The following is a 13,234-nucleotide window of genomic DNA, read 5'->3' as shown; positions in this document are numbered from 1 at the left end:
AATTTATAACACTCAAATGTAATCTCATCTATTCCTGAAAACCTGTACCAGTAACAGAATTCCATGAATACTCACATGCCTTAATTTTATGAAAATAAAATTTAAACAAGATGGCATTTAATTTACGGTTGTGGAAATGTCACTGTTTTGGAAGCATTTCCTCCTTCAGAAATGTATTTTATTAGGGTAAAATTCGACCAATTTACACTTTCAAATAACTTTTTGCACACCTCTGTTGAACTTGGGTGGCCAAAATGCCTGTAAATCAGGCCTTGAGTACATATTAGCTTTCACTGTTAGAGGTATGTTACAAACTCTGGTGGGCTAAAAATAAGGTTCATGCTTGGTATGACCAATAATATTTTTTTATCCTTTGAAGCAAAAAACAAGCATGGCATGTGGACAGTGCCACATTTGTCATATTTCACGAGTACTAAATAAAGATAAATATTGATATTTGGGCATGAAAGGGTGTTTTTCTTATCCAACAAATATGTTCAATATGGAAAGCAAAACAGTTCTTCTTGTATCGCATTCTTAAGAGTAAAAATGTCCTATGTGTTATTATATGCCCTTTCCAAAAGTAATTTGGAAGGCTAAAACACAGGCAAAGAACAGCATCTTCTCTTGAATTGGATCATTCCAAAGAAATGTCTGAAAGTTTATTGCTACTGTGGCATTGGCCACACTTCTAATCAACTGGTAACAGTTTCTGGTTGCAGCTCCAAATCTTTTCTGGGGTCAGAATAAACTGTGAGTTTTAAGTGAATGGAACACTGGCAAGTGATGGTGGGATTTCCTGTTGCGTCTGCTTTTGTGTTGAAATCTTTTTTTATGTAACAGTGGAAAATATATAAAAATCAAGATTTTAAACATTTTAAGATGTGGAGCAATATGTGCTTTATGTTCATTGGGAAACAAATACTATTTATGCCCTACTTAAAATGGTGATCAATTTTTGGGATGGCATGTTTGATTATCTTGACCACATGGAAACAAACAGAAACCCAATCAATCTGTGCAAGCCATCAAGAATTCTGTCTGGGAAGCAAGAAAAATGATTATTTTCCCACAAGGCTTGTCAGACCTGCTAAAGTCTTGATTCTTGGAGGTTCTTTCCATTGTAGATGGTCTTCTCTGGCCTGGCAGGCTGAACACCTGCATCTCCATCGTGCTGGCAGTCATTGGAAAGTGCACGGTTTTCCAAAGCTAGATACAAGATATGACTAGTTCCATTATCAATTCCTCTGGGTTAGAATTCCTTTGCGGGCGATAACCAGCAATCGCACACAAATTTGCACTTAGTAGCCATATATGTGGTGTTTGTACAATTTATAGAGAACCTTAGGATAATATTTTTATTTGTTTCCTTTTTCACATTAGGATATGTACGCTACACTCAAATGAAAGTGTGAATATCTGCGTATACAGCATAAAGGAACTGCATGCAGAAGGCCAACAAGAAAACATATTGGAACATGGTAAGAGCTCATTCTGTGGCATGGCAATTGGTTAGAACAAGGGGCCTGATTTAGAACTTGGTGAACGGGTTACTCCATGACAACAGTGACGGATTTCCCATCCGCTGAAATCTAAATCTCATTGAATACAATGGAATTTAGATGTTGGTGGCGGGATGTCTGTCACAGAGGTGACGAAGTAACATACCCACCAATATCTAAATCAGGCCCAATGTGTTTACACACATTTTAGTTAAAACTATGGGACAGATTTTAACCAGTTTACAGATGAGTGAGATGTGGCTCTCTGCTGCTACTACCATTACACCTACTACTAAAGTTAAAAAGCTCCTTAAGTTATTATCTGAGGGGAGGATAGGATGGTATTCCTTATGAAACCTGATCAGTGTGAAATTAGGAGCCCTAAGCCTGATGTATTAAGGGCAATTCGCAAACCAGGCTGTGAAACTTGAACATTGAGTGGTTTGACTACAGCCCTTCATTTTGCATTACAGCTGCTGATATACGCTTTGTAAAATGGATATTGGTAGAGTGTAGCAAATACTACTGCTAGATGAATATTTAAGCCACGTTTTGGGACCCTTTTTGAATGGCTGAGAATGTGGGGATGAAAGCCTATGAAGGACAGGAGAAGTCCGCCACTGCATTTATATTCTCTTCATGTCAATATTTTTTTTTTAAATGGAACCCGTACCCTTCAAAGGAACATGTTCTGCCTTAAAAAAAATGTCAGGACATGTAGGGGCATATTTATACTCTGGGCCATATTTATACTTTTTGACGCAAAACTGCGCTAACGCAGTTTTGCGCCAAAAAAATTAGCGCCGGCTAACGCCATTCTGAAGCGCCATGCGGGCGCCGTATTTATTGAATGACGTTAGCCGGCGTTAATCGACCGGCGCTGCCTGGTGTGCGTGAAAAAAAAACACGTACACCAGGCAGCGCCGGCGTAGGGAAAAATGGCGTTTGGGCGTCCCAAAATGGGGCAAGTCAGGCTGAGGCAAAAAAATCGTCTTAACCCGATTTGCGCCATTTTTTTTTGGCGCCCAGACGCCATTAACATGACTCCTGTCTTAGCAAAGACAGGAGTCATGCCCCCTTGCCCAATGGCCATGCCCAGGGGACTTCTGTCCCCTGGGCATGGTCATTGGGCATAGTGGCATGTAGGGGGGCACAAATCAGGCCCCCCTATGCCACAATTTTTTTTTTTTTTTAAACTTACCACAACTTACCTTTTCTTCCCTGGGATGGGTCCCTCCAGCCTTGGGTGTCCTCCTGGGGTGGGCAAGGGTGGCAGGGGGTGTCCCTGGGGGCTTGGGAGGGCACCTCTGGGCTCATTCTGAGCCCACAGGTCCCTTAACGCCTGCCCTGACCCAGGCGCTAAAATCCGGCGCAAATGCAGGTTTTTTAGTCCCGCCCACTCCCGGGCGTCATTTTTGCCCGGGAGTATAAATCCGACGCAATAGCATCGGAGTCATTTTTTAAGACGGGAACGCCTACCTTGCATATCATTAACGCAAGGAAGGTGTTCACGAAAAAAAATTACGCTAACTCCATGAACTTTGGCGCTAGATGCGTCTAACGCCAAAGTATAAATATGGAGTTAGTTTTGCGTCGAATTTGCGTCGAAAAAACAACGCAAATTCGGCGCACAAACGGAGTATAAATATGCCCCTCTGTTTCCGCTGAATTAGTGTCATTTTTGTATGGTAATTCAGCAAAAACTTAACTCCATAGTTACATTTTGGTGCTAGACATGTCTAGCGCCAAAATATTGAAGTTAGTCATTTTTTGCCTGTTGAAAACTACCTTGCGTCAATGAGATTCAAGGTAGGCGAACCTGGGCAAAAAATGACGATATGCCCTTAGCGCCATATTTATCCCTCCTGTGCTAAAATCCAGCACGAGGGTCTTAAATAATGGCACTAAGCTTGCCTAGCTCCATTATTTAACGCCTGTGTCAGGGCAGGCGTTAGGGGACCTGTGGGCCTTTTTTCATGGTCAGAGACCATAGAAAGAGCCCATAGGTGTCCTTCCCTAGCCCTGGGGACACCACCACCCACACCAGAGAGACAGCGAAGGATGGGGGACCCCATCCCAGGTAAGTATAGGTACTTTTTATTTTATTTTGTTTAAAAAAAAAAAATTGTAGTGCCATGGGGGCCTAACTTGGGCCCCTCTACATGGCACTGGGCCCAATGGTCATGCCAATGGACATATGTCCCCTGGGAATGGCCATTGGGGTGGTGGGCATGACTTCTTTCTTAACTAGGACAGGAGTCATGTAAATGGGGTTTTAATGTCAGAAAATGACGCTAGTCAGGTTAGAGGAATTATTATACTTCTGCCCGTACTAGCGGCATCCTTTGATGCTAAACCCCCTGATCCCCCTACGCCTCCCCCACCTGGCTAGCGTACACTTTTATGACGCTAGCCGGGCCTTACCACTGGCTACCGTCATACCATAAATATGATGCTCGCCCGGCGTCTTGGGATGGCGATAGCCGGCGGTATACTTTTTTGATGCTAAACTGCGTTAGTGCAGTTTAGCGTCAAAAAGTATAAATCAGGGCTGTAGAGAGGATATCAAGTGAGTATTTAGTGAACCCCTCAACCACTATTGTCTCCTACAGAGGTGACTAGAAATTATTCCTGAAGAAGAACCGGTCCCATGAGAATGGCTTCCCATTCGCGGATCTTTTAATACCAAAACTCGTGGATTGACTACTACTTTCTGACCACAATTGGGACTGAAAATTAGTAGGGGACACCCATTTGATAGCCCCTCCTAATTGTGAATAGCAAAGGTTCGTAGAAACACTTTTACTAGTTGTAAAGACTTCTCTGACTCACAAAAGTGGCTTAGTACATCACAAAACATTCTCTTGCAGTCTCAAACTGTGATTTTGCAAAGTGCAGGAAATGCAACTGCAAACGTGTTGCATTAATCGGATCCCAAGTCCCCAATCTCGTGGCCAGTGCACTTGAAGTCATTTTCAAGGGGGTGGTATGCCAAAACGTGCCCTGCAGAGTAAGGTGGCAAGACAGCTCGGCAAGTTAACCGCTAGCTATTAACATATCGTCTGAAATGAAATGCAGGCAATAAGGTAACAATTGAGCACTTATAAATTCGGCAAGAGAAGCACTAACAGTACTTACAAATGCCAAGAGCTGCGGTATTCTATGATAACGTCTAGGGAATTAGGATGGACATTCTGTGACCAAATCAAGAATTGGCTATTTAAAGACAGAGGAAGCAGATGGTCAAGTAGCCTAAAACTGTAACGCTTATATCATGGATGAAATGAGCAAGGTTAACACAAAGTTATTCATTTTAGACACGATTGTGCTATTCTGGAGGTGGACAGAGAACAGATAAAGAAAACGTGGGTCCTGGGAGGGGCTTTCAACCCAGAAGCAGTGGCATTACTGGAAAGTGAATTTAACTTTCATGATGTGTAGTTCTTTTCAGTTCACGTTGTTGGTCCACTGCAGGAGATTTTAATCGCATTATCCTTTCTATCTCTGTACATTTGATTATGACATAACAAGTCTGGTTTAGATCTAGAGAGAAGTAAATTTTACTTGTTTTGTCGTGGCTAAGGAATACGTGAAAACCAACATTTCACAAAGACCACTGTACCCGCTTCCCACTGTTCCCCAGAATGTTGCACGATGTTTTTGAGGTGGACAGAAATGAACACAAAATGTAAAACAAAAATCCAGAAAACAGTAGGCCAAGTGTTTCTTTCCCTCCTTTGTCACTTTTCTGGACTACCATGCCACCTTATGATCGTAAGTGACCCCATCTGTGCACCGCTAGTTCTCTTGCAAAGTATTAAAAATGTAGCTGTCATGAAAAATAAAAGAAACAGTAACCATTCTATCCAGACGGCTGCATTATTTTATGGATACAAGACAAATTCGAACCTGCATGAAGTTACACCCTTGCTAACCACAAAATGTTTTATGGTTCTAAATAATAATTTGAAGAATGGTTTATGACCCATGTTGAAAATTAAAAATCAATAAACAGAAAGAGGAATCCACATACTTGGACTGCAGAAGGCAGTATTGAAAAGTCCCATCAAATTAAATTATCTTTTCCATATATCAGGATGCCAAGATATCATGTCCATTTTAAAATCTGCTCCACTGTTACACCTGCCTTGAGGAGACGTAATTTTGTGGTGCTGTGGTGCAAATCTCTGTACACAAATTATTTTATAAGAATGTTCATAAAATTTCATCAAAAACCCAAAAGCAATGGGTGGGCGCATGGGAACCCCAATGTACCACCCATGTTATGTCCATCAGACATAAAGTACTGCAAACTAGTGCATTGCACTACTTTGCTTTACTTAAGGCAACTTTCCAATACAAATCATAATTTGTGTTGGAAAGTAAAATCCCACCACAGCACGTTGCACTGGGTTGGTGCCCTTTTTTGACACGCACAAACACACACAAACATACACACACACACCGCCCTGCAAAGTGTTAGTAAATCTGGGTCTGAGTGTGCAGTGGAAGTGACGACCAACTATATCTTCATGTAGTCTTCTTACTACACGGAAACCAAAGCCATTTTGAAAAGATGTAGAGCAAAGTTTGAGTATCGCTGTTTCTCATGGCTGTTTGTTGGCTACCTCTTCTGGGGACACCCCATTTAATTACTAAATTAGTTCTTTTTGTGTAATCGACCATGACACTTTTATTCAGTCATGAATTATTGATCAGTTTCATCATTTTAAAGTGTCAAGGTTAATCGCTGTTTATGATTGTTGAATGTATTCTGTACTTGAAATAATTTATGGTGTACTTTCATGACAATACTGCCGAATAAAGACTGACTGACTATATAATCAGCACATTTCGTTGTTTAAATTCTCTGAATAGCCATTGCAGCACCACTACAATAGGATAGCCATGCTCCTACTCATCGTTAACATTGGTTCTCTTCTCTCAAATGTGGATGAGTACATCTATCACAGGTGTAATAGTATAATTTGCTCTTTTCTGCCTAACTTTAGAAATTACAACAATTTAGATGCACGGAGGTGCTATGTTAACTATCAGCAATGCAATGCACTAGCATTTCGCCCTGGAAACATTAAGCCAACACTCTTTGCCTGAAAGACCATAATGGAGACTCCTAAATGTTTCTTTGAAAATGCAAACAACCTTTTTTCAAAACCTTTTTTATTCAACTGTTATTCGGCAATATACAATACAGTTTATAAACAATTGTCTTACCTTGTTTCCAATCTTTATTTAAAAAATAAATATTATTGACAATGAATTATGGTAAGGTGTACCTTTTTTAATCAAAAACATGTCTTGAAAAGAAATAATTTAATTAAAAAAAAACAGGGGAGAGGAGATCCAAAAACTGAAAAAAACCTACAAAAAATATTTATCTTTCAGGGAAAGTTTTTGTTGCCATCTCTTCACTTATGTTCCAAAGGATACTGCTCGTAAGTTCGTGCAAAAAATAAAGATAGACAGGATGACACTCAAACAAGTCTGGAGAGCGCAAAAGGCAAACAAATCATAGTGCCGTACATCCAGCAGGGATTGAATAATATTACTTGGAAAGGAGATGCATTTTTAAGTATGTTTCTTCGTGAGTCACCGCTGCAAAAATATTGGTATTTTCTCCTGGTATCATTTTTCATGCTGCTGTCAGTCTTTCCCTGTTCACCATCAAAACTGTAGTTTTTTCGAAGGTTTACTTTGCAGATTTTTGTTTGGTTGGTTGGCAAGTTGCTTGGCTAAGCAGATTGGCAATGAAAAAGTCCATCAGTGATTTACTATTAACTGTACAAGATTATGGAGTATTAAAAGCAACACGTAGAGCAGGCGGTCACTGGTACTGGTCGCTCCTGTACCTAGGACACAAAAAGAGATTATTAGAGGTTGTTGTCTGCAAACACTGTACATGCTGTATCGAATTGTTACTGTTTTATTTGCACGGTTTTGGAACTAAAATATGGAAATATGATTATAGATAGTCCAGATTCATATTTAAAATGCTGTTCTGGTAAAAAAAAAAACACTCATAGCATTTCTAACTTAAAATTTTCTTGGGCCGAATTGTATTTAATTTCAGTATTCGGCTGGCCACATTTCAGATATTAATGAAGCACTGCCAGCGTTACTTCTATTCCATTTTACAGCTTCAACAATGAGTTATGTGCACACAAAAATAACTACAGGATTTTTTTTCATTTTGATACAGCATAAACTTGACTTGCAGGTATTGGAGTGTTTTACATGAGCATCAGTTACATTCCCTAAGGACAAATTCATTTTTGTGTTTTTAGGCAGGGTGAGATTAAGTGATTTGGCCAGAATCACAGGATGTTGAGCCGACGCTGAAACTCAAACCTAGGGGCCTATTTGCAAGCCCCTTGTGCTGCCAGTGCATCACTTTTACCCATATAAAAAGTGATGCACCGATGGCACAAGTGCCTTGTGAATAAGCCCCCTAGTTCCCTGTTCCACAGCCGGCAGCTCTGCCAGTTACGCCACATCTCAACAAGTGTGAGGTACACGAAAGGGACATGGTAGCTCTAGACCCAAAGGCCTCCTTATATTCCTGCATGGAAAGGCTCTCTGAAACTACCAGCATAGCTATTAGGGTATCCCAGCCTAACATGCTGAAAAACTGGTAGAATGAAAACATTACTCCTGTGAGTCTTGCTCTCACCCCGTCCACCCAAACCACTGAGCACTTGTAAGAACATTTGAAAATTTTACTCCTTCTAAAAAGCTTCCCGCCACAGGACACATTAGGCCAACACATTAGATTCACTATTTGAGGTTAGAGCATCCAACATTGATAACTGTGTACCCAAGTTGAAAAAACATGACAGTAAATACTTGTTTATGTTGAACTGTCAAAAAGTATATTGTTACTAGTTAATGCTGAAATCACCAAAGAACATGAAGAAACCCCAAAAATAAATTAACATTGGTGTGCTGCACGAATTGAATGATTTTTGACCTTCTAAACTTCATCTTAGCCACTGGTATTGCTTTGTCTTTGACTTGGACATATTAAGATGTTCCTTTCCATAGGTAGATGGCTAGGTAAGTTGAATTTGCCTTGTAGGTTAATGTTGTTCTATGACTAAGATTGAACGTGTTAACAATTACTTGCTTATCTATAAGTCAATAATGTAATATACATGGGCTACTGCTATTTTGTGATTAGAGTACATACACGAACTGCTAGCTAACCATACAGTACGTAAGTGCAGAATCCACTGCTATGTTAGAACCAGAATAAAGTCATGATTCTGAAAGTACTTGCACACCAATGTTCTATTCCACTCCATAAACACTCCACTTGCAAGGAACAATTCCTATTCCTCACCACAAGGATTAGAATTGGAGATTTATACCCCGATCAAGGGCATTAATCAGAAGCAGACATTTTAAAATTGTGGTGACATTGCCACATTGTAACCTTTACTATTAGAAGTAGGCTTGACAATCTATGATTGACATAGGTGCTCAAAGTATGGATGAGGGGGTGCTGCAGCACCCCCAAAATAAAAATTCGGGAGTTCAGCCAATGAATGAGCAGTAAAGATGCCTTTAATTTTAGTTTTTATCTTGTCACATTTGCTATGTGTTCTAAGACAGAGGTCAAATGTGAGGCCATGTCTTCTGACAAGCTGCTGCTTATACTTTTAACATGGGGATTTATGCATGCTTTTTTTCTCCGACTGAAAACTAACAGATTCTTCTAAAGTAAACTATATGAGAGTCTTACTAGGGGTACAGGGTGTGTGAAAGGAAAAGCTGTAGGATCAAATTTTTGTTCTAACACACAACATTTAAATACACTTTAATGAAGTGTACAAACATTTTAAAACTTAGCAGTAGTTAGGAAAGCACAACTGCTTTTTTTCTAAATCTCAAGTGTGATAGAAACAAAGATTTTAAAAGGATCAAGACACTTTATTAATTGATGTGCAAATGATACATATTCGCTAAAACCTGTTTTCCACACATTGTTTGTGCGCTATATGGGTTTAGCAGTCAAACCTCATATTAGTGCCACGTTTGCTGCCATTTTATTGGAAAATATGCTGTCTGTAAACAACAGTGCACTACCACACCATGATTCAGTAAAATGTTATCAACATTGTGCTCCAAAAAGCACCACTGGCTACATGCCACAACCTTACCACTCTCTTGCTAAACTGACATGGCTCATTTGCTGTACCTGTTGTTTGTCTGATGCTTTGATTTTTCCCGATCTCTGTGGCTTCAGTAATGTAACAGTGATAGCAGTGGCCCGCTCTTAAAATTATTCCAGCACCACTGATGACTAAGGTAGATTTTAACAATATGCTGTGATTCTAAATGAAATTTCACCAAAAAATAGAGGTAATCCCACGTGACTAAAAGTCTGACTTTCTGCACTAGGACTTCCTGAATTAGGGCAAAACATTTAAAAGCATAGTACCCTATTCATAATGGTAAATTAAATAATAACTTTACCTGTCATGCAGCAGTAGCGAACAGTCCTGTGCATTACATATTTAAAGGTTATAGCTGGCATGTGTAAATGGCCTCCTGTTTTGGAGTGAATCGCATTGGGTCACAGATGAGTGCACTTATCAGGGCTGAGTTTGCCCTGGGTGTATGTTCTCTAGGGTGGAAGTGCATTATACATGGCCTGGAAGGGTCTGGTTTCAGTATATGTGATGCATAAGTAGGACTGACTAGGCAGATGGAGAGGCACGCATAAAGCCTTCCTAGAGAAAGAGATGAAGTCTGCAGAGAGAAAGATTAGTTACATAGATGAGTTCATCGAGGGATGTTGAAAGAAAATGTTGAAGATAGCAGCAGCTCGTGCTGCAGTGCCCCACAGGGGACTAACCCTTGAGAAAAGGCCCCCTGAAAGTGCTCAAGGAGGCTCCCGAATATTTAAGAGTTGAATAGGGGAGTTCTGTTTCCTGTTGCTGGCCGTGGGGAAACCTGGCACCTTACCACATGGGTACTACACGAAGAGAATGGTGTTAAGGGGTGATTGGTCCAGAAATTGAGAGAGTACCTGGGCAACAAGTCGGACCACCACATAAGGCAGCAGGCCCCCAGGGCTGGTTAGGTTCTTCTGGCAGGCTCCATCCTAGGCCCTGGGACATGAGGCAGGTAGGACTGTGAAATGATATATGCATCTTCTCAAAGTAAAAATGCATATTACTTCTATTAAATGAAGTATACCAAAACCATGAACCTGTAGAGCCATCGCGTTATCCTTGAATTCTATTTTTAACAAAGGAGAGTACTGAAAAACACCGGGATGTGTTAAGTAGAATCGAGATTTTATCCAATCATGCAGTGGTGTAGGACAAACATCATTTGCTGGCACACTGGGTGTCAACAAATAACAGATAATCACATTCTTAGCACTACTTTAAACATTTGCTGCAGTGGAAAAAATCTTCAGGTCTCCTTGTACTTAATTAAAAAAAAAACCTTAAACCCAATCAGTGAAACTGGCATTCCAAGAATTCTCAGTTCCCAAAACCATTCCTCCAATATCAGGTGCTGCATATACACTAAAAGAAGCATTTTACATAAAACCCATCTACTTTTAAACTTTTAATTATTGACCAGACAGTGACAGAGAAGTTTGTATTTATTCCAACCAATGCCTGCCTAATTCTGCAGATTAGTTTCCTTTTTTAACAATTATATTTAACTGTTGGAAAATGGGTTATTGGTAGGGCAGGTAGGTACCTACACCTAGCAACAAGCCACTAACCTCCACATAGGTACAGTTAGGTCTCAGTAAATTAATCCCAGCTCTACCCTTGGTAGCTTGGCATCGAGCGTCAAGGCTTAACTTAGGAGACAAAGTGTAAAGCATTCAAATATCACAAAACAGTAATTAAATAAACCACAGGAAACAGTTTAAAAATCCAAAACCAATTTATAAAAATAGCTTATATTTTTATCTTTAAAACGACACAAAAACGATTAAAATCGGTTCAGGGGAACCGGAGATATGAATTTTTAAAGTATTATTATTTTCTAGCGCTTAGAAACAAAAAGCGCCAATCGGGTCATCTGGTTGCACCAGGACCGGGGCAAAGTCAAACTTTCAGGCCGACCGCGATGGAGCCCTGCTCGGCTACAAGTCGCGGGAGGCCTCGGTTAAAAAGTTACCTTCTGACTTAGTCTCTTTTTTGATGTTTTTCTTCCCCGGGACGAACCTGCCAGTTGAATCCGACCTCCTGGAGCCCTTGTCCGGATACGCGAAGTCGGTTTCCTCGGTGGTGATTTTTACCTTCGGACTTAGTCGTTTTTTCGAGATGAAAATCCTTCGACCGGGGTAAACCTGGATCTTGATCCGACGTCCATGGAGCCCTTCTCGGATACGATGGCTGGGAGGTCCCGGTCAACTTTTTACGTTCGGACTTAGTCTCTTTTTTGGATGTTTTTCTTTACCGGGACGAACCACGAAGTCAGGCCGGGTCGCGGTTGAGGCAAGCCGGCTAGAATATCCGCGTCGGGTCGGTCACTTCATGGAGCATTTTTTCAAAAATTCTCCAATCTTTTCCAAACTTCTGGGGCTTCACCCAGATGTTCTTTTAAGGTTCTTTTGGGGTCCACAGCTCACCCCAAGGGTCCAGAAGTTCTGTGATGGTCCTTGGGAAGTGCGGACTTCAACTCCCAGAATACACCTGGCGCAAACTCTTTTTTGGCCACTGGACAGTGGTCAGCTGGTCACTTTTTCAGGAGTGGGTGCAGGGGACTCTGGAAGGCAATTTTTCACCTGTAGCAAACAGGGAGTCCCTCCTTGAACCAGTGGAAGCCAGGCAAAGTCCTTCTTGTGGTGAAGCCCAAGTGTGCAGCTGGTGCAGTCTTTCTGAGTGCAGGGTCCAGGTGCAGGCCAGGGGTCCAGCAGGGCAGTCCTTCTTCTTCTTTAGTTCCTTTCTTGTTGAATTCTGGAGGGGATCTGAGGCGTGGGTGCAGGTCTGCCAGTTTTATCCTTGCTCCTGGGTGAAAAGCAGGGGGGCCCTGGTTCTCCAATCAGGGACAGGGTCGTCCCCCTGTGATGACCACTTCCTGGGAAGTGTGGCAAAAATCCATCCCAGAAGGCAACAGTCTCTAAAAATCCAAAATGGATGAATCTGATTTTTGGAGGAGAGATCTGGCTGAGCCCACCCACTGGTGTGGCTAAAAATCATAAACACACCCCTCTCCTGCCCTCTCCTAATCTAATCAAGGGGGCACCTAGCTGTCTGGGGTTGCAGGATGTGGGGGTGTTGCTGGGTGCTCCAGATGTCCTTCTCTGCCTTTGAAGACCAGTTTGGCAGCCCTCCCCCTTCCTGCCTCACCATCTGCTGAGGGGAGATGCTCTCCCCCAAGCACATTCCTTTGTGTGAAGCCAGGCCACTTCACACCTCATTAAAGTAGCCTGGCAGAAGCTGTTGCAGGCTGGCCAATCAGAGCACAGCAGCAAAAACAATGCAGAGCTGAAATTGGCAACTTTTTAGGTAAAGTCTAAACTTTTTACCTGCACTAGTTATATTAAATCCAACAACTGGAAGTTGTGGGATTTATTATAACAATCAATTTGATACCAAATTCTTGGTATGTAACATTTAAGGAGACTTTAAAATTTAAAATAAAGTCTGCCCATTCTAGCCTATGAAGGCCATTTACTTCAATGAGGGAAAAACTATTTTTATAAAGTCCCTGCTTATAGTTACATGGCACCCAGC

At 41.2% G+C, this 13,234-nt stretch overlaps 1 protein-coding gene across 2 annotated transcripts in view; it reads right to left on the bottom strand.

Moving 5' to 3' along the window:
* Window positions 1–6,672: 6,672 nt before the first annotated feature.
* VSTM2B (V-set and transmembrane domain containing 2B) overlaps window positions 6,673–13,234 on the bottom strand; it is a 141,965-nt gene continuing 135,403 nt past the window's right edge. Inside the window, exon 5 of one of the 2 annotated variants that reach the window (XM_069216716.1) lies at window positions 6,673–7,372. In XM_069216716.1, the coding sequence (XP_069072817.1) occupies window positions 7,284–7,372 (89 nt within the window). In that variant the 3' untranslated portion in view covers window positions 6,673–7,283. The remainder of the gene's footprint in view (window positions 7,373–13,234) is intronic. The other variant, XM_069216717.1, reaches the window with a different exon arrangement.

This window comes from Pleurodeles waltl, chromosome 12 (assembly GCF_031143425.1).
Source record: "Pleurodeles waltl isolate 20211129_DDA chromosome 12, aPleWal1.hap1.20221129, whole genome shotgun sequence".
Taxonomy (NCBI): domain Eukaryota; kingdom Metazoa; phylum Chordata; class Amphibia; order Caudata; family Salamandridae; genus Pleurodeles; species Pleurodeles waltl.
Note: the sequence above shows the minus strand (reverse complement) of the source record. Positions and strands in the feature narration are given on the sequence as shown.